The sequence below is a fragment of the Hyposmocoma kahamanoa genome, unplaced genomic scaffold, assembly GCF_003589595.1.
Source record: "Hyposmocoma kahamanoa isolate Upper Pololo Valley unplaced genomic scaffold, ASM358959v1 202, whole genome shotgun sequence".
Classification (NCBI taxonomy): Eukaryota; Metazoa; Arthropoda; class Insecta; order Lepidoptera; family Cosmopterigidae; genus Hyposmocoma; species Hyposmocoma kahamanoa.
The window spans coordinates 2,980,134-3,007,239 of record NW_020653726.1 but is presented as its reverse complement, the minus strand read 5'-3'; the positions used below and the strand labels follow the sequence as shown (position 1 = coordinate 3,007,239).

Below are 27,106 nucleotides of genomic sequence, written 5' to 3'. Positions count from 1 at the left end.
ATTAAACCAAAATACACACATGTTTCAATTCATTAAAGTACTAAACTCAAACGTTTTTACGGCTACAATCCAAATTCAATTCATTTCAAAAATTTTATTTCAGATGTTGTCAACGTATAGGAACGTTGAAAACAGTCGTCAGGGATAGTGCAAACCCCCGTATGTACTTGTAAAAGGTGCGCATCTGCGCTAAGCCAAATTTTACAGGAGAAGAATTTAACGTTATTACTTTGTTTTTTCAAAGGCTACGACGTTTATTTTTCATTAATATTATGTTGTCTACGAACTGATAACAATAGATTCCCATAATTTTATTGCCACGACATTTACGCGCATTTGATTTGACCACAAAATCATTTCCATTTTGGAAACTTATAATCCAATGCTAGTTACGCATAATTCTAAGTTAATAAAGAAGTTGTCATAAAAAACACCAAGTCTGTGGAACCCATGTGTGTGAAGTAGGAACTGTCACGCACGCGTTTCATCAAAATTGTTTACAACTCCTGGTGACAATAAGGAATGTTATTGACGATGATCTTTATTTTAGATCCTTTTTATCAAAGCACTAAAACATTTAACATCTGATGTTAAACCGGACCGTCATAAAATGGGCATATTCGTCATTCCCTAACGAGACAGCCTGTGTATTTATAGACCTACAACATTGAGCCAAAACGGTCCAGGTATTTTACGTACATGGCAACAAAATTCGGACTCCTGGTACAAATTTAGATTTGTGGCCCATCAACTGACCCGGTAACGAACATCGTTCATAGTAAAAAGTAAATAACCCAAGCCCGTAACTCTGTAGTCCTAAAAGCAAATGTGTAAATCAAATTTTGGGTGCCAGTCATTGCTGTAACCCGAAGTATTTTGAGATGCATATAAAAAGAATACCCACAGAAGCAAGTGAGTCACTTTCTTCCCTGATGGCGTAATATGTTGAAATCTAACCCGTAAGATTTATCGTACCTCTTTAAGAGTGTTTTAATGCCCCAATGATGAGGAAAACGAGGGACCTGGGACTATTAAAACTGGAGCTTTTACTGTGAGGAAGCAGAAAGGGAAGTTTTATGTGTATGGGGTAGGCCTTACTGTATACTTGTTCCAAATGGTTCCCAAATTCAGAGAAATATTATTAAGAAGGACATGCGTATAAATTAAGTTATACTTTCACATAAGGCATGATAAAAAGTGACACCAGACAATCGCACCACTAACTTAATCTCAAACTGCTGGTGAAATTACAGGCACATGGGATTTTCTGTGTATAATATTATTTTTCTGTGTATAACATAATAATGTGGAGGGCCCGATTCTGATTCAAGTGGCACAGGCACGTGGGGCCTGTAATTTCACCAGCGCTCTTACCCTTCCAAACCGGAACACAGTAATGCTGACATTAATTGCTTGGCGGCAGAAATAGGTAAGGTGGCAGTACAAACATTTGTATAATTAAAGTAGGATTTTTTTTTAAATGTTTCAAGGTCTTTTCTACTGTATAAAGGATTGTTTTCCATAAAGCGTGCAATCTACATTATTTCCACGACAAGGTCTCTTCACGCCACCGCCATAGGAAAGGCCGCAACAAATCAATGTTAGGAACGCCATTATATACATCCTGCTAACTGTTCCTAGACACGCGAACTGATATTTTACTTGTGCTTCGTAACTCCCATGTCCCAATGCTGAATTGGTATGTTCTCTATAGAGCTTGTCTATAGTTCAATGCGCCTTGAAGACATCCCATTTTGTCACTCAAGTATCTGGCATATTTATCATAACTGACCTATTTCTGCCTCCAAGCGTTCCGTTTTTTTAAAGCAGTGCACATGGGATTTATATTAGAGTAACGGGGCAGTGGCAGTGCCCCTCAGATTTTTCAATTTAAAGCTCTGACTGGCACAGCACCTACTATGGACAGGCGTGTCGCTTACCACCAGGCGCACGACTTGTTCATCCCGTCACTATCATTTATTTGTATTTCCTAATAAAACGGATACAACAACCGGTTAATCACACTAGAAGCTTTTTAAACTAATGCAAAAGCAATCATATCAAGTCAACTCGTAATACCAGAATTATACAATCTTTTTGCAATAAATCTACCCAAAATATATTTGAACAGAAAGTTCACGTATTGAGCGCAAGTGTAGCAGAGCGGGCGAAATTATGAAAACGAGAATTCACAAAGAACGTTACGGATTCGAGATTTTCACGTATTTTATTCAAGGTTATTTACTTAACAAATTGTTGATTTTCCTTACACACTTTCATCTCCTATTTCAACAAGTTTTATTTTTGTGGCAAAAAGTAGCACCCATATACTACTCTGTCAAGAAAGTACCGGGAAAAGATCAATAATACACAAAATGTCTATTATTCACCCAAATTTATTTTATCACCTTCAAAGTATGCTCCTTTAGAAACGATACACTTGCGCCAACGAATAATCCATTCATCAAAACATTTTTTAAACGCTGCTTCCGGAACTGAGTTCAGTTCTCGCCGCGAATTCTCCTTTATGTCTTCTATCGATTGAAAACGGGTGCCACGAAGTGGTAATTTGAGTTTAGGAAAAAGAAAAAAGTCAGCAGGAGCCATATCTGGTGAATATGGTGGTTGTTGGATGGTATTTGTTGAGTGTTTGGTCAAAAATTCGTTCACAATGATAGCCTTGTGCGAAGGCGCATTGTCGTGGTGCAAAATCCAAGAATTTTCTTTCCACAAATCTGGCCTTTTTCGTCGAATTTGCTCTCTTAAACGCCGCATAACGCTCAAATAATATTCTTTATTTACCGTTAGACCTTCCGGTAAGAATTCAGAGTGCACAACACCGCGATAGTCAAAGAAAACAGTCAACATGACTTTGACTTTTGATCGACTTTGGCGTGGTTTTTTTCGGTTTCGGTTCAGTTGGAAGGCGCCACTCCGAAGCTTGTCGACTAGTTTGCATGTCAAACTCGTAAACCCACGTCTCGTCACCGGTAACAATGCGTTTCATGAATGTTGGGTCCGAACTGACTCGTTCTAGCATGTCCTCAGCGACTTTCATGCGATTGAGTTTTTGGAGAAAATTCAGATCTTTTGGGACTAGCCGAGCAGCAACATGTTTCATACCCAAATGATTAGTTAAAATGGTACGGATCGACTCGTGAGATACAGAAAGTTCTGCGGCTATCTCTCTCAGAGTTGAATGGGGATTTTTCAGTCACTATTTCCTTCACTTTGCTATGTTAACTTCAGTTGCAGACGTTGACGGCCTACCAGAGCGAGGCAAATCTTCCATCACATCTCGACCGCTTTTTAACGCTTTGAACCACTAATAAGCACGAGTTTTTGATAAAGTCGAGTCACCGTAAACCTTCTGTAACATTTTCAGTGACTCTGAACACGAAATTCCATTAGCGATGCAAAATTTAAGACAAACTCTTTGTTCGATATTTTTGTCCATTATGAAATTCGCAATACACACTATATATGATATTACTAAAACCAGCAGTGTATTTAATATAAATAACAGATGCAACTCAAACTCCGCGCCAAAATGGAAAACAGTTGTGCCAATCTAACAACTACAAAAAAACAAAAATTTGAATTTGGAACCATAAACAAATCATCCATTCCCGATACTTTTTTGACTGAATGTATTTCTGTGGTTGCGTCTCACTTACTTATACGAACATTAAATAAACTAATTTTAAAACAAATACCATTCATTTAATAAAAATTTTATTTGGAACGATTTCACTTCATATACCTTAACTCAAAAAAATCTTATTTGATAGCATTCACATTTTGTAATTTTTTTTCATATAAAGCTCATTTTATATGACTATCGTTTATATTGTAAATTTAAATAATTTTTACGTGGTACACTTTACATAAATAATAACTTAAAACCCGACTCGCCATGGTGCTTGTCTGTTCGATACTAGGAGTGTAATTTAAAAGCCGGAGGTGCGGAGAGAGAATTGTTTTCCTTAATATAGTTTACAATGCTGAAATTACGTTTTGTCAAAAATATTATTGCTAGACACCGGATTCCTTGGTGATTTAAATAAAACAAACGTGTTTTACATGGGTCAAATGTTGGTTGCGGTTCATATTCAATAAGTTAGGTTAGGTTAAAACGTTGAAATAGCTGCACGAGCCGAGTGAGCGTAGCGAGCGTACCGCGGCAGCGGCCGGCAAGTGCCAGCAACAAATTAATTTACGTTTCCAAACATTTTTTCGTATAATTCATAAAATTAGTATTACGGATATCGTTTCTCGGAAATAATCATATTTCTAAACGAAATGAAATTTAGATAAAATGACGTTATGTTGACTGTGGTTAAGTTATAAAACTTATGATCGTTATAAAAAATGAAATTATAGAATGTAACTTTATATCAAACGTTCGTTATATGAAATTAATTACTACATTAAATGAGTTCATAGCAAGTAAAATGATGCCAATTGGGCGTTATGTGAATAATATGTATATACCAAAATTCACCAAACTTGGTTCGGCGATTTAGGCGTGAAAATGTGAAAGGTAGAGTTAGTTTCGCATTTATAATATTAGTTTGGATAATAAAGAGATATTTAAAATGTTTTTCTAGTATTTTTTTCTGTTACTGAAAAAATATATGTAACATAATAGAACGCACACGCTCATAGCCCCGCACTACGGAAACCCTCGGATGCCATGGACACACACAGACAAGCACAAATTACAACGAAACTCACTAAAGAAATAAATGTGGGCCATACATAAATATTTCTCCCGACCCGGGAATCGAACCCTACGTGTCCTGCATGGTAACCGTTCGGCCACAGGGCAGTTTAAAAAAGTATAGCACGCTGAATTCAACATGCCATTGTTTTTAACTAGGGTAAAAAAATTGCAATCGGAGATACTATGGGTGCGTACACATCTGGCGAATGCACCGCGAAAGCGCTGCATGTGCGTTGCGCGTGCGCATGCGTGTGTGCAGTTAAATACATGTTAGTACGAGTATATGTGGCGCGAGCGGCACACGAACGGCACTCAAATAGATCGCACGCGAACCTTTCGCAAACAGCCAATACAAAACACCCTATCAGAAATTTCAGTCAAATTTAGTAATAGCGACTATTCTAATGACTATTTCGTAAAGAAACATTATTATCTATTATCGGAGTACATGGAAAGAGCACCGTCGTGGCGCAAAACGTTAACAGTTGCCTAGCTAGGCACGCTGACGTAGTACCTAGATTGGCTAATCTTTCCAACACGATGTTGCAACCATTCACCCATGAATTTACCCAGACGTACGTGGACTTGTAAAACTTGCTCTGAAAATGACATGAATCAATATTTAAGATTTTTTCTACAGGACAAGAACTTCTTTGTCTCATTTCTTTATTATACAAAATTTATACATTACTAGTACATCGTTCGACATCAATCGCATCTCGTGTTTCTCGGAATGAACTTTTCGGTGAAGGAAAACATCGTTATGAAACCTGCCTATCGAAGAAGGTTCATAATCCTCGGAAGACGTATGAAGTCCCCAACCCGCATTGGGCCAGCAAGGCAGATTATAGCCTAAAAACCTGAGAGGAGACCCGTGCCCGGCAGTGGGACCTATATTTATACGTCACACGATGATAAAATTAATATGAATTAGTCCGTAAATCAACTTTGATTTTAATATTCTGACTTATTTTGGACCAGCGAATCAGTCGATTTTGCCCCCCGGATCTTGATGACGTCAATGTTGTCTGTTACATAAGCTATTCCCTAACATTCTCGTACTTTCGTAACTTTCTTCTTCTCTTCTTCATTTTTGTAATTAAATAAGATAATAATGTTTCAAATTACATTATTACTAGACGAGCTTAACAAGACCAGCGAAACTCTAACCAACTGCTAGTCCACCAGTTACATTTCAACAAAAAGGTTTAATTAAACGGAAGGGCAGCAGACGAAGGAATAAAATATTTAGAGACTCGCTCCCGCGCAAAAGTGAAAATGAAAATAAATAACGGCAATAACAGTGAGAGAGTTAATAAAATGAATGGATGGATAACCTAGTGTTCCTTGCCTCGCGACTATTGCTGAAAGCTTTTCTTTTAAAAAACGAAGTAGCATTTAATGTTTATAAAATGTTTTTGCGTTAGGTATCAAATGTAAAAGAAAATGAAAGAGCGAGTCTCGAAGTTTTTGCCATTAATGTTTAAGAGTATCCTTTCAGCCGAAAGTATTATGTGACATCTGGCTTTTAATATTATTACGAAGTAAAGAATTTCATGTATTCAGACATTTTCTCTGTTGGAAATTGGACTTTACGTTAGTACGTTAGCGATGTCAAGAAAATTATAATTTGTATTAATTAAATTTTTATTGAATTGATATTCAATTATTTTTTGTGCTTTGTACTTGGTCTTTCAACGACTAAAAAGTCGTTGAAAGACCAAGTACAATGACACGACCCACGCACATAGAAAAATTCGTGAGGTCCGTTGGTTCGTTCCGTGGCTTAGTTGGTATAGCGTCTGCCACGGTATGCAAGAAGACGTCGGTTCGAATCCGACCGGATCGAAGAATTTTTTTCTGAGTGTTCGATCTTTGTATTAATAATTATAATTTGTATACTTTATTAGAGTATTTTAACTTAGTAGCAGTATTTTGACATGATCGTCCTGTTACTTGATATTACATTAGAAAACATACTTCTTTGCTCATGGTCTGTGGTTGAAGATAACCCGTGATATTGACTTTCTTAGAATATACGTCAGGGATAGTGTAATTACGCGTACATGGCATTGGATTATGAATTTCCATTTTGGTAATTTAGTGGCCAAATAAAATCCGCGTAAACGTCGTGGCAACCGAATAAGCGTGATCTATAAATTAATGGTTACTGTGCAAAAATGAAAATTGTATCCTTTGAAATAACCAAGTAATAACGTTAAATCCATCTCCCGTAAAACTTGGTTTAGTGCAGATACGCGCCTTTTACCAATGCTACATACGCAGATTTGCACTATCCCCGAGGATATCGTTTAAAATACAGAAAACCTCATAACACTAATAATGTAACTTTGATTTAAGCCTTGAAGAAATTAAGATGTTCTACGAACAACTCCATTGAAGTTTACAGACTCCTTACAACTTTACGTTTCACGTTAACATCTATGTTACGGGAATACGGTTAAACATAAACGAGGTCACTGTGGTAATTTGAACTTTTAGTACGAACTGTTAAGTATTTGTGGACATGGTGATTTTCAGATTATTTTATTTTATGTTTCTAATGGAACAGATTCTGTCCATATTGTCATCTTCTTTTTGAGAATGACGATCTTATCTTTACTATTCAAATATTTATCTTCTATCTGTACACTTTTTCTGGGTCTTTCTTCTAATTAAATATCGAAAACGCGATTATTAAACGTTATTATCTTTTTTTGTCTCAGGGTCAGGCACCGAACCAGTATGGAAACTGCAAGACCCTGGATTCGACCAAGGATACGGCTCGGAGCGCTCACCGGAAGACGACTATGCCGCTCCGATAGTGCCTCAAGCCGTTTCTTTGGAGGAATATGAAGCTGAACTGAGGACAGTCTACCCTTTTATTAATGATGGTAAGTACATTTTTAACTCCTAGTTTTTCATATCGTGACTTTTTTAATTCGTGTCCACAATTACAATTCTTTCTGAGAGTCTTAGAGAGAGTGGCAGGTATGGTTTCAGATGAAATTTAATCTATTGAGCCTAAAAAGGTGGTTACTCGACCTTTGCTGTCTCCATAAAATAGTAGGTGGCTTCTTTGGCGCTTACCTCCTCAAACAAATTAATATTAAAGCTCCCTGTAGATCCATGCGAGAACCACAGACCTTTGCGCTGCCACCCACAATTAATAGTGTTGAAATAAATACCCCAGCTAAAAGAATGTGTGTTGCTATAATGAAATCTGTGATGCACACAATGTATTTAATAATATTCTTTTAAATCAAAATTACTTACTCTCGAGGTCAGTGAAACGTTGTAGAAAGTAAGAACTACCAGATCTTAAATGGTAAATTCCCTTAGTTTAATATTTTATTAACTTTTTCTATGTATTTACACTCTTTTAAATTTTATTTTATGGAATGACGTATGACGAATGATGTAACCCACCCAGTTGGTTCCCAATTACAACTATAGTAATTGGGTGCCAGGTTTAGATTGCTATTTAAAAATGTTTTTGTATTACATTGCGTCTGATGTCTGTTAACTGTATTAATAAAATTTACGAGTAAGTAAAAAACATATTTTTTTTAAACATATTTACATAGTTTTTGTTCCGAGTTTTCTATAATGTCGGAAGATGTGAAGAAAATGTATTAAAGTATATAACAATAAAGCTGAAAAGAAAATATATTATAAAGGTCGCGCCAGATGCCACTAGAACTTAAGTTGAAACAAATGTGACTTATATTCTGTAGTCGGTTGATGTGTTGAGTTAAATTAATTATGTAGGTTTTTTAGTCAGTTCTCCTATACGTAATATGTCATGAGCAAAAAGGCAAATGGTAAGTCGTCTACAAGCTGTAATTTACTCCCAAAATTGACTTCACGCGAGTTGTCTCGGCCGTTAAAATGACCATCGCGCACTTTAATGCAATAAGTAACGCTATCTTGTTTTGTCTATTCGCGTTAATGTAATTATTAACAGTAAAGTTCGTCCTGGGAAGTACTGCCATCTTACCTATTTCTGCCGCCAAGCTGTAATAAAAACGTTACTGCATTCCGGTTTTGAATGTTAATTTTTCAACTTATGCCTAAGGTTGACACGCGTAGCAGCAGATGTGAAGCTCAGAGTGGCAACACCAGGCAAACGACTTGTCCCTTCACTTGGTGTCATGAAAATGCTAAACCTGCAGAACATAGACATTTCAATGTAAACCCTTTTATGGGTTACAATAAGCACCGTACACATTTATGACATTTTCCGGATGAAAACGCCGGAGAAATCAATATCGAAAGTAACTCCGTTATATATTATAAAGCAAAACAACTTGAATTGAGCATGCAAAACTTTGATTTCAGTCTAAACTTGCACAATAGCCATTCAATTTATAAGTAAATAGATTTTCAACCCTTAATAAAATATAACAACCGATCGGGTGGATCGACTGATTTTCGTAAAATGAAACAGAAAAATTTGAAATGTCCAGTAAGTAATAAAAAAAATTGTGGGATGTTTGTTAACGAACATAATATCATTGACTTACAATTATATGGACGTCGGGTCCGCGCTAAAAAGTGTCCGCATTTGTAAGGCGCTAAAATCGTATACAGAGCGCGACACTCCGCTTTAGTCTTCATTTGTTCTACTGACAGCGCGATACTGCGATGACATTACAATTTAAATTTCGAATAGGTTGACTTGGGACATTTTTTTCGTGGTTTTTGTATTAGACCCGTCGTCCATTTATTAGTAAGTCAATGCATAATATATAATTTATTTAAAAAAAGAATTTGACGTTGAGCCCTGCAAAGAGCGCATATGCCTTGTGCGGGTCGTGAAGGACCCAATTGCCAATGACACATGCCAATTTTATTCTCTGAAAACATACATAACTAAAGACTATTATCATATAACAAAGACGTTATATTTGCGTTCTGTTCCATTCATCAGAATGTACATTATGGTACAGCAGAGCAGGTGTATTGTCGCGCTAACGAAGCGACGAGGTATAGAATTTCTCGCGGATTATTCGCACACCCGCCACCCACGCGGGCCGCAAGCGCGTCTTTAATAACAACCTATAATGAAATGAGGAATACAGATTGCTGCCACCGACGCTATCATTTAAATAAGCAAGGCGATGACGTAATATGGCATGAAATAACGAGTTCGATCCACTAGTGATCTCATTAAAGGAACATTGCCTAATCGCCCGTAATGTAGACGAGGCTATATTTAGTTTACGTTTTAATATGCTTCATTGGAAGTGCAACCAAAGTAATATTACGTTCGAAATTGAATTTTTATTACTTAACAATAGGAGTGCTAAACTACTATAAATAATAATAAAGGGCAATTTGTAACCTTTGTACACTCAAGAACACATCAACACTTTGGACCGTCTTTATTATCTACGCTCACGTAGCCGGGGGATCTTTTCTTATTTCCGTTCACACCGCGAACTAAGCTAACCGAGCTAGCTAAACTAACCCAACGATACCGATAGCTACTTTTATTTTATAGTGACGAGACGAACAAGTCGCGTGTCTGATGGTAAGCAACACGCCTGTCCATAACAATTGCAGTGGCGCTCAGAGCTTTAAATCACAAAGATCTGGGGCCTACCACAACCTCTTAAAACAATATTACTTTAACCTTACATTGACTTTTCATGCCATAACGCGCTTGAAGTAAGCTTATTTGTAATGTTAAAACTATGATGTTTTATTGGCAGCTTTGTGACTATTCATTCACTCAGTTCGTACTATGACGTGACATTGACATGAAAGTAATATTTAGCAATCTTACAATAGTTACACGAATGCAATGGAAATAACATTATTTTTAGTTATATTGATTTGTAATGATTAAAAGTAAAATTAAGACCATCTATATGGTCCTTGGCGAAACTAACAGTTGACACTAGACTATGGTTCCCACAGACCACATAGATTTCTTCCGTGATGATTCCGAATTCACAATGTGACTATCAAGACTCAGCTTGTTTTATTTCTTTTTCTTCATGAAAATGCGGAATAATAATTGAAAACAACGTAATTTTAATAGATTTCATTATTACATACTTTTCTTTTTTTAGCAGTTAAAATTATCTGAATGTAAATAACATTAAGTACTTTAACATTATACTACGATAACACGATTCGGAACATAAAAAATGAAGACATGGCGTAAGTCAATGGACATGGCCATTATATAGTTCACATAGCGTCATTTCTTTCCTATTTTTAGTAAGGAATAGACAATATAGGGAAATCATTCGTTCTTTCAGTCATTTTAGCAATAATACATTTCTTGGTAGACACGTTTGTCAAGGTACGAATATGAGTAATATTATAACAAGCTTACTTTAAGCTTACATTGAAATAAGATTGTTTTTAGAAAGGTTATGGCGGACCCCTGAAGGGCACTGCCACTGCGTCTTTCTGCCTGGCGGCAGAAATAGGTAAGGTGGCAGTACTTCCCTGGACGAACTCTTTCACAAAGAGCTCGACTGCGACTAAAAATATGTAAAATATGTCGCCCGTCTGCCGCCCTTTACCCCCGCACGTATCCATAGTCACAACTTACTCCGTATTTTCTTAGCCTAACTTTGCGTGCAACTACGTGAGTTAAGCTAAGCTAGTTAGCTTTGTCCGCGGTGTGGCCTGCGTTTGACGTGCTCTTTTGGTCGTGTACTATTGTGGTTGCAAGGGAAGTGTAGATTTTCAAAAAGTTGGTCAATAAACGCAAGTTATTAATTTAAGTTATAAATTAAAACTTAACTTAATGTTTACAAATACTAAAGTTTATAAATTATTATTATTACATATCGGTTTTGCAGGGTGCTGGAATTACGGGCATGACGGCCGCATTAGCAGTGTCCCTTAGATCATTGCAACTACTACGAACAGGCGTGTTGCATACCACAAGGCATACCACTTGTTCATGCCGTCACTTGTATTATAAAAACAAAATAACATTCTAATCAAGTTATGCCTAATTTGATGTAAGGAATGCTGCCTAGAGGAGCCCCAAGTACTCGTCATCTCTAATCTGTTTCAAACCAAAATCCTTTCTTGAAACTATTCTAAAGTAATGGTTTTCGAGACAGTGTACGTGTTTGTCGGAGCCACCGCTTGTTTGAACAAAACCCCTTGGATCTCTGAAACTACTGTCACAGACACAAGTAATGGTATTTTACATATTGAATCTGAGACTTTGTACACGCATATTTAGTTACATGCTAAGAGTAATATTGACGTTTGACGACCTCGGTGGCCTAACAGTTTATACAGTGGGCTCTAGATGAGGTCGATTCCCGTTGGACCAATTTGATAAATGAACTTTCAATTATTAATATTAAACGAAGATCGAACACGTAGACAAAAACCACTTCAATCCGATTGGATTTGAACCAACGTCTCCCAGCAAACCGTGCCGGATGCTATGCCAACTAAGCACTTTTCTAAATTGGTTCTGTGTGGCCAGCAAGTACATACTGTACTTGCTGGCGACATTTTCTTACACTGGTTTCTTGGTATTTCTTTAGAAAATTCCTATTTTTGAGATCCCCACGCCGACGTTTACATTTCCCCAGTCTTTTTTTTATAATACTAAGTACTAACGTGACGCACAAGTCGTGCATCGGGTGGTAAGCGACACGCCTATCCATAGCAATTACAGCCATTTAGAGCTTTTACTCGCAAAGATCTTAGGGGCACTGCCACTGTGCCCCGTCGCCCTGAGTTATAAGTTGACAAGTCCAATATCCCTGTAATTTCACCAGCAGACCCTTACCTTCCCAAACTGGAACGTAGTAATGCTCACATTACTGTTTGGCGTCAGAAATAGGTAAGGTGGCAAGTACTTGTCTCGACGAACTCTGTCACAAGGAGCTCTTTTCAAGGTGAAATGAGACCTAAAATAGACACTTTGACGTATTTCGATCACACGGAAAATCGGATTTTAGACGTCAAAAAAAATACGAATTCATCTTGTTTTTTTTAACCGATAACACCGGTCGTGAACTATGTAATATACTACAAGACACGGTGAATCCTCGCATACAGAAAGAAGTATTTAATTTAATTTTAATTAAGTAGTTACATTAAACTGTTATGAACAGGCGTGTCGCTTACCACCAGGCGCACGACTTATTCGTCCCGTCACCTGTTATCATAAAAAGAGCACAAGTTGTATGAATTGATTGAATTGCATTAAAATGCATTTGATTGATTAAAATGCATTTGATTAAATTTAACCAACTTCTGACGTCCCAATTTTTTTCTACTGATACAAGGAAATGATCTTTACAAAAAACAGAGTCGATCAGCATTAAAAAAAATTGTCAATATTATTAATTTTTACGGACAATTCAAGCTATGACAAGGTCAAATTTGTTTTCACATAAAAAGACCTAATGCTTTCTAAGATAGTTTATCTGCATCTCCTGTAGTTTCGGAGTTCTTCATACAGGTTCAAAAAATCACAGTCTATGTTATTCCTAAAAGGTTTATATTTAAATATACCTTTTACAAATAAGAAGAAGAACAGGAACTCATCCGAAACGAGTTGACCAGTGCGACGAGAGCGGTTTCATAAAGGTAGAACGGAAAAAGAAGTACACCAGCCGTAACCTTAGTGGCGCTATCCCGACTGGCCCTAATCATCTATTCATTTCAGCGGTACCGACGACGACGTTGTTATACGTAACACGGCTTCATTACTCCACAAGTATATATCACAATATCCGCAGACTCCATTCATTTGTGGTGAGAGCACCAACATCTATCGACCTTCATGAAGGAGTAGTTTTGGTCGAAGGGTGTCATGTATCGACGTTTCCAAGGTCTCTTACCGGACACCCAAGCTGCGTCCCACGTCGCATTCCATACGTGTAAATAAATAAATAATGTTTTATTATATTGTAGTATGTATGTCAATCAATAGGGTCTGATATATTATATGGGTGTAAATAATAATAATAAATTTTTAAAAATCGTGGAACGAAACGTGAATCGAGGAACACCGCTGACCCAAATATTGAATGACGTATTTGTAAAAGAAATGTATAGATAATGTGTCTGGTGACCGACCCTTTAGTTGAGCCCATGCTATATAGAATCGCCGTCGTCGTATTGAGTTTTAGTATATATTTTCCTCGTAATTTCTTGCCTGTCAGACGCATTACATTGATCGAAGATGACATGACATAAATAGTGTCTAACAGGGAGCGATACTTGTCCCACAGAGTATAGCTTAAAGCACAATGTTTACTATAATGTAGTTCAACGCACTCAAAGCGTTCACATTTGCTTTTGATGCACAAAAAGTCGTCTGGGCCATGTACACTGGTACATGAATATAAACCCCTTATAAAAAGCTTACTAAGGTATGGATCTAAGCGCATTGGCGTATAATATTAAAGTGGCTTTAAAAGTTATTTTCTGCCATTCACTGGAAGTAAAATTTAGTTATAGGTACACTGGAAGTAAATTTTGTTGTGTTTACATCGAAAGTGTAAAACTGAGCGTGCTATTTGACAGTACTTTTATCAGTGGAAAATATTGCAACTTAGGAATAAGTATTCGCGGCTTAAATCGGTACATGTTTGTAAACAAGTCTACATTTTATTGACAAATTTAGTCTGTGGTTTGATGCATCTCTCACGTAATAATTTAGTAACATATAAGGCGCCATTAAATTGGAATTAATATTCATTAAACACATATTACTCGTGATACGCGTTTCTGACATAGTATATACAAGTAATCACTTAACAGTGCGATGTATTATTATATACAGTTATACTTTTACGGAATGTTGGCTGTCAACTAAGCATATTTGAAGATATGAAAAATAAAATTACGTTCCATGCAAAATTCACAAAAAAAAACGTTATGAAATTATATATTTTTTATGATATCTGTTGGTAAACGACACGCCTGTCCATAGCCGCTGCAGTGCCATTCAGAGCTTTAGGTCGCAAAGATCTGAGGGATACTGCCACTACGCCCGTCACACAGATAAAGTAGACAAATCTCATGTGCCTGTAATGTCACCATGGCATGCATGTGTTCAACTGCTAAAAATACTATAAAATACAAAAAGGATTCTGTGAATCGCTACAATTCCTATTAAGTAATAGGAACAATTATAAAAAAAAAAACAGTTGTTCCATACTGAAGGTTTATACTCACTCAATTAAAAAACAATAACATCTGTTTTTTCGTGATTTCGGAGTTCTCTTGTGTAAGCTTTTTGTATTAATGGGATGAATCACCCCCTCTCCGTGTGTAACGCAATTAAGTTAACAGCCTATATATTATGTCTGACGTAGAAACATAGACTAAAACATTATATCTCTCGAACCCGCTTCTACGTGCTGGCAACTAGTAATATAAAGATTATAACACTAAAAATCACGTTAGAGGGTAACCACACTTATCACTACAGGTTATTTATACAGCTTATGCGTGCTTGGTTGGTTGTCTTGATCTATCATATTTGAAATAAATGTTGGAAATGAGAAATGTATACAAATCTTTATTCACAAAAAAAAACGCTTAAAGCGTTTACACACTATGTCCGACTCGTATTTTTCCGATTCCGAGAAATGATGGTCCGAAATGAAGGATCATTTCATCCCTAGGTGTACAAGCGATGTTCGTATTTTCTCGCATTCGAATCATACTTAGTGCACAAGCGACATCCGAAGTGGGTCCGAATTCTCTAGATTTGTATAGTTTTGGATCCGCGCGGAAACGCGTTTACTGTTTCTCCGGGAAATCTGTCTCATAAATAAGTCGTAGAGTAAGCTCTACGACTTATTTTGATTAAGATCAATGTGACGATTTCACGAGTTTCAAATTTGCTTACCCTTACATAAAAATTACTTGAGTTGGAGTTACCTCCATGTCCATTCAGTAAGAACGTAAAAGATGTGCGTTTCGTTTGTAAGGAGTTGCGTCGTCCGTCATCGAAAACGACTATTTTACTTTTATTGCATGGACTTTAAAAAATTTCAGACCGTTTCAAGCCGTTTACGTGTCAATAAGTGTGGTGGCACCCTTAATGGCGAATGAGTTAATGAATGTTATTTATTTGCTTAAAAAGTGGTTTATAAAATGTACAAAGACAGCCCTCATACTTTTGGAAAATTGACATGCAAATCTGTAGTTATCTACATTTTAGAAACCAAATAATTCCAATAGTATTAAGAAAGTTATCAGTTGATAACATTAAGATATTACAATGTCATGAAAGGTAAAAATAAAATTTATTAATTTTTTTGGGGTTAAATTTGGTTCCTTCGGTGATGTAATCTCAAACTCTTAGGGCGCGTCCCCATTATGTCGTAACGTTTTATTTATCGTTAGAAGACTGTCGCGTCTAGCCTGTTCCCATATCACGACAATCTGTCATGACTGTGTCGTGGACGTATATTTGATTGTCGAATGACTGCAGTGCGTGTTTCTGTTCCCACTATATCGTGACGACAATTTATCGGTTCACGGCTGCCGCCTTGTCGTTTGCACGACAACATCGTTTGCAGTTGCGATTATCTGTCGCTACATTTTAATCGTGACGATTTATTTCATTTGAATCGGATGACTGTCGTTTTAACTCTTCCCATTGTCACGACAGTCTGTCGTCGTAACGTCAAAAAAGTCGTGAATGAAGTTAATTGTGTTGTTCTATGTGTGAACAACTTCATTTAAGTATACAGGCCACGACACTTTAAAATACACGACTATCTGTTGTCACAACATAATGGGAACGCGCTCTTAGTCCTTGAGTGTATTATTATCGTAGGTACAAAAGATCGAATAGTAATGTTCCTTATACATTATTTATGGCATAGGTACACAAAAGAGAAATGTGCGACGTGTAAAGGTTTAATACAATAAAAGATAAAAAATGCTTTGCGAAAAGGGAAATATTAAAACTGTAAACGTGATAAGGGTTACAATAAAAATGATATTTCATTGAATTAGTACCTGTGTGTAGATATGGGGTTTGGGTTTAGCATTCAGACTCGTTTTGAGATGGGATCAGATATCGACAGTCAATTTTCATTATTTGTGATTTTACGGGTGCGGTTTCCTGGATATAAAAAATATATATTGTTTGATATAGCTTGACAGGGTTGATACATTACAATGTATGAAAGAAAAACTAATATTTCGCCATCTTTCTTTTTTTATTTTTTATGATACCGAGTGACGGAACGAACAGCTTTATGGTAAGCGACACGACTGACCATAACAGTTGCAGTGCCTCTCAGAGTTTTAAATCACAAAGATCTGAGGGGCACTGCCACCGCACCCGTCACCCTGAGACATAATGACAAGTACCCTGTGCCTGTAATTTCACTAACATCCTAACCCTTTGAAACTGAAACGCAGTAATGCTCACAATACTACTTGGCGGCAAAAATAGGTAACTCTTTCTCAAGGACCTCTACTACCTATGTATACATACAATATATAGATAAAATACAAACAATACGACGATTACGAAAAATGTTCAGCAAGACAGTGTAATATGAACCTTATTTTTTGTATGGCTTAATTTAACTATCAACAAGTAATTGCTTGAAGTAATTAATATATGTAGTACAAGAAGCCACTAATATGTGGTAAATAATTGTAAATTCTCTTAAGCGTGAAACACACTGACAGTGGGTGAGGGTCGGGTCGGGAGCACGGCAGGTGTAATTCCGTGTATTTAAAACGCGGGCGCGCGCGCGCGAGATTGACGCAGGTCGGGCGCTTGTCGGGTCGGGAGCACGGCAGGTGTAATTCTGTGTATTTAAAACGCGCGTGCGCGAGACGGACGCAGGTCGGATCCCGCGCCCATTGTGTTGTCGTTCATATAAATACACGGAATTACACCCGCCGTGCTCCTGACCTGACACGCGCCCGACCCACACCCCCTGTCAGTATTTCACGCTTTAATACTCTCAATGACACAATTGGTCCAGTAATACTCTCATATGTCAGTTTAATGAGCTTTGCGCGAAATAGACCGTAGCACTACGACGCGTTTGATTGACTTCGTCAGATACTATTAATTTGTGTATGATCCGCCAATGTTGTGTATAATCCTAATTGTTAACCCAATTTCGGGTAACCTAATTCTTCTTCGCTTAGTTATTATGTATATTGCGGTAGTTGGAAATGATTACTTTAAAATTTTGCACGTATTTTTTAAATATTTTTAAATTTTGAATTCCTTTTTCTTCCACTATTTGTACGTTGGTCCGTTCCGTCATCACTCCTTACAAAACTCCCGAAGCGAGAGGACGTGCATTCCTCTGGTAAAATCATACTGTTTGAATGTCAAAATTTTCTTATGTGCATTTTATAACGAAGAAACGTAAATGTGAGGAAAATTGAACAATAACCTATGACGCCACAGCAAATAGTTTCTAATACGCATTGACCTACCAAAGGTCAATGCTAATACGTCAAGAAATGATAAACCTCCACAAGAACACCAACAGGGCTCTCAGGCAAATCGAAGATGAGAAAACTAAAATGCATACATCTAGGGCACACTTTAAGTACGATAAATTAAGATTATGAGAAAGTATGTCTTCTGAGCAACCGATGCAAGCGAAGCTTTCGTGGCATCCACTCAAATTGCGCAACCTATGAACAGAATTACTCAGCCGTTCCCCAACCGATATGCCTGAAATTTGAAACTAGTATACAAAACAGAATGCCACAGCTTGTTACAAAGCTCAAATTTGCAATTTAGATCTGTGACCTAAAATAATTGGGTGCAAAGGTCAGAAATATAATGAGCCTCTAGTTACATTCTTTACATCAATAAATATGTTTAAAAATATTGAATTTGTAATATTAATCATACCAAGTGACGTGACGAACAAGTCGTGCACCTGGTGTTAAGCGCATAGCATTATCAATCTGAGCTTTTAAAAAGTAAAGATTTGAGGAACACTGTCACTACGCCAGTCACCCAGAGACGTGAGTTGACAAGTCCCATGTCCCTGTAACTTCACCAGCACCGTTACCCTTCAAAACTAGAACGTTATGCTGACATTACTACTTGGCTTCAGAAATGCTGCAGGTGAGGTGGCAATACCTTCCTGAACGAACGCTTTCACAAGGAGCTGTACTACTATCTTATATGCTATTAAAAATTAGTTTTCGTACCTTTTGAGTTAAAATTTTCGATAATAAACTCACGAACACAAATGTGTGAAACTTTGTAGGTGTAAGCATTTTATAAAAACAAAGCAATTGTTATAAATATTCTGAATACCTTTTTGAAACACTACTTAACACGTCATCAAAATGGCAACTACATGTCCAATGCATTTCAATAGTTCACGATTCGCTCATACGTAATATTTGGAGGATGTTCTGTGTTGTAAAAATGTTTTAACGACATAAAGCATTTCACAGCGAAGAGAGTAATAAAAAACATTAATGTAAAAATGTAAAACTTTCTTAGTGTTTAATGCTTTTTATTTTCAACTAGTTGTACCCGCGGATTCATACGCGCAAACATGTATCACTTATGTATTTTACTGATATTTTACATATCAAAGAAACTCTGACTATATTTTTATTTTGTTATTATACCTAATTAGTACATTTAAGGTTAATATAATGTTCACTTTATTTTTATAATTGAACTGTAGCTTAACCCGTTTTTGGACAGTACTTAAATATTACAGCTCTACATTGCTTTGTGCCGTAGTAGGTACTTGTTAGATATGATTCTATATAATAATTACGATTTACCATCAAAATTTTCACTGTTATGCGCAATCAACCAAAGCCATTTGAGGTTGTCGATCATCGACTCTTAAAGCACACTATATTTGTGTGTACATACACGAGTGTCCAATCGATTGGTCAGCGCACGCACTTCATTCCAACATGTTGTTGTGCTCGAGTCACACGCATAGTCAAGTGCACGCATTTGACACATTTTATAATTGACATACGTTTTCTTTATTTGTCAACAAATTATATAAAATAACTATTAAATGTTAATTCAAGCTTATTTTAATATATCGCCTAAATCACATCCAAATTCATTAAGCTAGTGTAAAGATTAGCGTGTACCAACGCACAGATACATACATAAAAATTCTAAAAACTGATGTTTTAGCAGCGTGTTTTTAGCTGGTTACCACTGACTTTTACTTTAAAATATTAAAAGTATACACTTTTTTTATATGTATCATTTGCTGTTATGAAAAAAAAGTTGCTGGTAAGTATATTCTGGCAAACTAAACTGACTAACAAATACACAACATACCACTTAATTCAAAGCATATTTAGGTTCACTATCGCCGTCTCTCGTAGGTATTATAAACTGAATATTTCCTAGAAGAGCTTTTAAGAACCTGCTCAAAAAATCTTAAAAGCCGCGCACGTACATGTTGGAGATGAAACACGTTTTAAATTTACTGTAATATTGAAAAACTAATTTGGGCGTGACTATAATTTTAATAATATTATTACTTCAATCTTATCTTCTCAATTCCGTCGTGCAGCGAATCTGCATTATCTAGAGTCTGCCCTATACCGAAGTAATTATTTTATTTGATAATTATCCGATATACATATGTATGTCGGATAATTAGTCGTGTTGATTTAGTTTGTTTAGTTTTGTCCTTTAATTTTAGACTAAAAATGACAAACAGTGAGTAAACTATATAAGCACGAGGAAAATTCTCTGGGAAAACTATTTGGGTTGTGACATTTTGAGATTGACATTTGACACATTTGTATACGTCTCTTATACAGACACATTGCACGCATTGCTAGCGGTAGTATTTTGTTATTCCAATTAATTTTAGAAATGTCAAGTTTATTATATACTATTATGATAATAAAATTATCACTTCTAACCCTGCTTAATAACAAAAGTCCAACTACCCACCCAGAGATGATAATTATCATCAATAATTATTATAATTATCAATTATAATTATCTCTTCGAACCCGTAGTCGAACATAGGACGTATAAATTTTACCAAAGTTTTCATTTATCAGTGATTTTAAAAGTGTAAAACCGGGATAGGATCGGTCAACAGGATATTACTCCCAAACGTGCCTCGATTCCATTATGGAGGTCTTTTAATTCACTTTTGTAAAAAGTACGATTAGGAAATAGAACGTATAACTTATTTTAAACTCTTAGCTTACTCTATGACGTCATTACGTTAGACATTTCTTACCACAAATATTTTGTAGGATTAATTGGCATGAATTAATACAAATTATTTACCAAATATGGAGTCTAGGTTTCACAATTGGTGCACATCGGAATGAAACATTTAGTTTTATCTGAATCGTGTACATACGTATATATTTGTTTTTAACATAATGTTTTGACCTGACGAAGGTTGCGAGAATCGTCGTTGTGGCATTGTTTGAGAGAGGCTTACGTTCAGTAGTGGAGGTCTTTGTGCTGAAATGGTGACGATGATGACGATGATGATGATATTGTGCAATGAGTTACACAAGTTTAAAAAACAAAATTATAAACAATGGCGGGCTACTAACTCTCACTCGCATCCCCATCTAATAAACTCTTGTGAGACTATTCGATCCGGACTTGAATGAAAAAAATTATAATGGGTAGGTTATATCTGTCAGGTTATTACCTGTCAAATGGTGTTGGCGCTGCTGCTCAGTCTGCTAAACAATGAGGCTGCTTGTTTGCGAACATGGTAGACGCACTGCAAAAATGGGGCATCCCCATCAACATTCTAAACCCATTATTGTATTGGACTCGTAGGGCACTAAGAGATAACTGAACTGCAGGCTGCTCGGGTAGAACATAAGCGTAGTCTGTTTTAGAAGGAGTTCACTATTCACTGTTGAGTCAAAGTACCTATAATTTTGTGCACAGGAACTTTTTAATTTAGTTCCACCCCACCGTTCCTCTTTCGCTCCACTAGAAGGTCCGGAACACTCCATCCTTATGTCGTTGATATACCACCCATTCGCAATAAGCGTTTTGCTTTCTCCTTTCTGATGCGTAGGTACGACAAAATAATGGAATACTTTTTTTTATACATAACAGGCAGATGACTATTCATTCCACCTGATGTAAAATGGAAAACGTAATCCAAACGGAAGAAACTTAGTCCAGTGTTGATACAATCACTGCCCTGGCCTCCTCCACCCTACATGCCTACAAGATGCCTCTTCACTCCTCGTATGAAGGACCCCATTTCGTAAAACGGAGGGAATACTCTGCATCTGTGTTACCCGAAAAGCACAACACGGGGCTATTCAAGGCTAGAGTGAATAGGCATTTTTTAGACAAACGCGTACCATCTTCCCTTAACATCACGACGAAGCGTGTGTATATTATTTTTAAAAAAACGCTGGGAGTTTCATAGTTTCTGTGTCTTAGGGATGCGATGACAAAACTTTTCTGAAATGACAATTTTTCCGTTAATTAAAACTGGGTACAACTTCTCCTCCCCTTTCCTCTTATGATGTTCGTTCCAAAATCAGTCACAAAATTGGATTACACCATTTTAGGCCGAATTTGCAATCTGAAAAGGGTATATAATTGAAAAAAAGGGTCGTTTTTGTCTTTATTGTTTTCGATTTAACAACTTTCAGAGTTAGACGGGTTTTTGTAGAGGACAAAATCATACATTTTGTCATTCTAATAATTCTAGCATAGGAAATAATCTTATTTGAATAACTAACAACTTTGATTAATTATGTCTAAGTATAAAAAACTGTCGGTGGTAACTTAGTGGGAGAACGGTTCCTTCACAACTTAGAGGTCCACGTTACGGGTCCCTGTCACGACATATGTCTTATGAATTTAATTTCGAAATTACATTTATGAAAACTTAGTAGCAATACCTCCCGTTAACTGGTGAAAGAGGACATTGTTATAAAACCTTCAATTGAAGGAGGTTCACAACTCTTGGAAAACGTGCGTTGTGCCCACCCCGCTTTGAATCAATATGGCGGACTATGGCCTAAATCCTCTAAGAATTTATTATAATGCCTCTGGGCACGCCCATTATAATTGGTTGACGATAATAATGATGACGATGTACAAAACAAGGGAATGTAACGTTTCATATTGAGTTCTGAGGTTTTCGCAATTATTACTTATAGGAAATGAAACTATTTTTCCGGATTTAAATGGCGTGTATTTGTTTTTTCAAACAAACCAACGTTTTGACTCTTCACGGTTGACCATGGGACCTGTACAGGGCCCGAAACGTTGGTATATTGGAACGTTTTGGTTAAATAAATCCAGATAGTCTAATTATCATAAAAGAGTAAAACCATGTTAACAACACTTCCATGCTTGTTGACCTTTTCAAAACTATATCAACATTATTGCAACACTTGAAAAACAGGTTCAAAAATTACACAAACAAAATAAAAAGGACACGAATAGCCTACCTCATTTTGCTGTATCAGAGGTTCGCATTTAGCCACATTTATTAGAAGGTGGTTGTGCTCACAAACAGCCTGTTATCTCATTTACACGGTCAATTTGTATGCAAGGGCTAGAGCTCCCTTGGCTACAGAACGGCCTCGACACAAACACCGAGCTAAATAGAAAAAGACACCGAATGCCTGATATTCTTGAGCCTGTGCTTATAAAAACAAGATTTGTCTCTTATTTACTATAAACACAAGCCTAAATAAAATGTACTACTTTTAGGTACATACATACCTGTATTGGTACTATAGAATGTGTACGATCGAAGCTATTTTCACAATATTTGATATAATTTCAAAGGATAATAATCACTCTTGGGATATAATTTTTGTGTGGTATAAAAACACAATACAATTTGATTGTGTATAATAAACCATCAGTAGTCAACATTAAATAATATAATGATAAACTAACATAATGAACGAACTGTATAAGTATTACCCGTATAATGTATTAATTAATATAATATATTATTTAGTTCGAAAAATAGTTGAAGCGCCTAAGTTATTGACAATTATACTAATAATTATTACAGTAAATTAATGCTAAAATGAAGCTACAAATGAAAAACAATGGTATTACAAGAAAATTCAATAAAATTATAAAAACTAACAATAACATGCCATAACAACCCTAATTGCAAGGAGGGTTTGTTAAAGTATGTTATGTACAAAATTCTTACTAAAATAAATTCTTATATTTTTAACCGATTTCAAAAAAAGAAGGATTTTCACTGTCTCTTCTGTTAAGCAATAACTCGCGATGTGTAAACCGATATTGATTATTCTTTTCTTGTTGGAAAGAGGGTACCTCAGTAGCGGTCCCATTGAAATTTGAAGAAAATATTCTACCTCCAATGATGAAAAATTAGGAGAATCCGGTTTCGCGCACTTTCTGGTACCCGATTTAAATAAAATTGGCAAATAGATGTAATTCCACGCGCTTAAGAGATCGATTTTATTAGCACTCTGTACTAAGATTATATATTTGTGAGCTTGAACCCTGTACCCTTGACTTAAGTAGTTAAATATCGTATTGAAATGATTAATTCCTGCATTTTTAATTTCACTTTACCCAAGAGTGACCTGAAGAAAATTGGATATAATTCGTCTGTCTACCGCTTGAATGGAGGATATTACGGGACTCCTTCAATAGCTCTTAGGTCTGACGTGAAATAATTACGGCGTTCTGCACACACTCCGTTTTTAATATACTACATACTTAAGTTGTATATTAAAATGGGACGAAAATTTTAATATCCACTCATACATACGACGTTGTAGAGGGATATTGAATTGGCAGGGTTTTATAAACGACGATTATGTGATACCCGTAAAAGATCCGTCTTTATTATTGAACAATATATTCCACAGCGATTGTACTCTTCAATTTCGAATATCCGAACAAACATTCGATGAATCATGAGAATTACAAGGGGCAAGGCGATTTTTTTTTATTATATACATTTTGTTGTGACCTTTGTACCTTTTTGATGACGCCCGTGGAACATAATTTTATTTGATTCTTATTTTGATCAATTTAATTCAATGTATGTGCACAATTTACGTTTCATTTAGTAGCAGTAGAGCTCCTTATGATAGAGTTCGTCCAAGGAAGTACTGCCGCCTTACCTATTTCTGCCGCTAAGCAGTAACGTGAGCATTGCTGTGTTCGTGAGCATTGTGTAAGGGTGCTGGTGAAATTACAAGTACATGGGACTTGTCAACTTATGTCTTAGGGTGTCGGGCGCAGTGGCAATGCCTCACAGATCTTTATGACATAAAGCTTATCATAAGGCGTACGGTGTGTAACAAATATTTGACACTAGATGTATAAAAAAGGAATTTCAATTTGTTATTAACAGTTTGGTTCAATGTTGAGCTTACTTATGATCGTAATACATATAACAATAATGTACCAATCTCATGTTCTGTGAATACCAGAGCAAAAAAATCCAAATCTTCCCAGAAAACCCAGACCAGAACCAATTTAGAAACTTTAATTTCCCAACACACAACAACTTTAACTGCCTCTGTGGCCGAACGATTACCATGTCGGACTGCCGCGCAGAGGTCCCAGGTTCGATTCCCGGGCCGGGAGAAATATTTGTATGGCCTACATTTATTTCTCTCGTGAGTTTGGGTGTAATATGTGGTTGTCTATGTGTGTGTCCATGGCACCCACGACTCAGGGTTTCCCTAGTGCTATTGTGAGTGCTATAGTGGCTATGTTGAGTGTGTACGTTATTATTATTAAATTGGTTTTACCGGGAATCGAACCTGGGTTCATTCAGTGCAAACCGTTGGGTCATCGAGGTCGTCATATAAGAAGAATTCAATATGTAATTCGTATTGTAATCATATACATATATTGAATTATGCTAGTTTGTGAACTAAATAAATAACAAAATCAGAGATATTATAATAACTATGGCATATAACCATAGTGAGCATAAATTTTAGTAGCAAAGAGTTAGTAGAAGTCTACCACCTTACCTATTTCTGCCGCCAAGCAGCAATATCAACATTACTGTGTTCCGGTTTTGAAGTGTTGGTGAAATTACAGGCACATGGGACTTGTCCACTTACGTCTCAGGGTGACGGGTGCAGTGGCAGTGTCTTTGCGATTTAAAATTCTGAGTGGCACTGCAACTGCTGTGGACAGGCGTGTAGCTGACTTGTTCGCCCCGTCATTTGATATTATATAAAAAAAATACATTTCAACTAAAGTGGAGTGAATAAGAGCTATGTTTCAGCAACAAATACTATTTAGTTCTTCATTAGCTCCTTCACAGGAGGTAATGTTTTCCGGGTGTAGATTAAATGTTGTTTAATATCTCAGTTGTTAAATTCGACATTTTTTTTTATTTATTGAACATAACATACGTTACTGCCGACGAGTCGAACTCCCCACCGTAAGTGTACCGGCCTCGTTTAAAACTAAACATACACTAATTAACCATCCAGTCTAAATCACTGGCGAGTACTTGTTTGGCCCTCAATAACAACAATATTCGTTTCTTAAGCTCTTATTTAGTTTGTGTTATGCTCTATGAAATGCAATAAATAATAAACATGGAAGTAAATTAATTGCTATTCCTAACTATGAACCTAGTCAAAGTTAATCGTGCAAACTGCGCTTGTATTGGATATTTTTTTTATGTAAATAATTCTCCCTCCCTCTGCACAAAATTTCTGAAAATATATAACACAAATGTGTTAAAATAAATAAGTTTAAACATGTAATTAAAATTTCAATGTGTTTAATTTTTATTTTGAATTTAGTTCTTTTATCAATTTAGGTATCGAACAGGAAAACATTTTAACATCATTTAACATTCTTCAAATATTATTTTAGAATTTATTTTTCTTTTTTTACGTTGACGCGCAGATATTCTTTGAGTTTTTGTTTATACAAATTTACTTTTTGATTAGCACAGTCACCATGATGTTTTTCTTTACCGAAAACCTCACGGTAAATTTTGTACTTAAATTCCGAATGGACTCGAGCCCGGATTTGAACCCACAGCCTCTGCTTGAAAGGCGGTAGGTCAAGGATTAGGCTACCATGGCTTCACCTCGTAGAAAGGTAACCTATCACAAAGTCGAAAATTTTTTGTCCGAAATAACGTTTGTTCGAATTTTCATTATACCGGAAACCGAATTATACGAAACAGTTGTTCTTTCAGGATATGTAGAATGTTTATCGCAAAGACACGATTAGGTTCGGTTAGGCTTAAAAGAAAAAATATTATCTCTCATAATTACTTTCGAAGTTATGAAATTTCGACCAAACGTTACCGTACCGTAACCCGAAGAAGGCTCATAACCCTCGGAAAACTTGTGGAAAATCCAATCCTCATTGGGCCGGGCGGCAGACTATTGGCCCAAACCCTCGCAGGTTGATGATGATGCATGGAA

The 27,106-nt window shown here is 36.3% G+C and overlaps 1 protein-coding gene across 1 annotated transcript in view; it reads left to right on the top strand.

Annotated features, from left to right (window-relative positions):
* Positions 1-27,106, top strand: part of LOC113227078 — a 191,770-nt gene that overhangs the window by 73,988 nt on the left and 90,676 nt on the right. Inside the window, exon 4 of the mRNA XM_026459952.1 lies at positions 7,453-7,620. Within this exon, the coding sequence (XP_026315737.1) occupies positions 7,453-7,620 (168 nt within the window). The remainder of the gene's footprint in view (positions 1-7,452; positions 7,621-27,106) is intronic.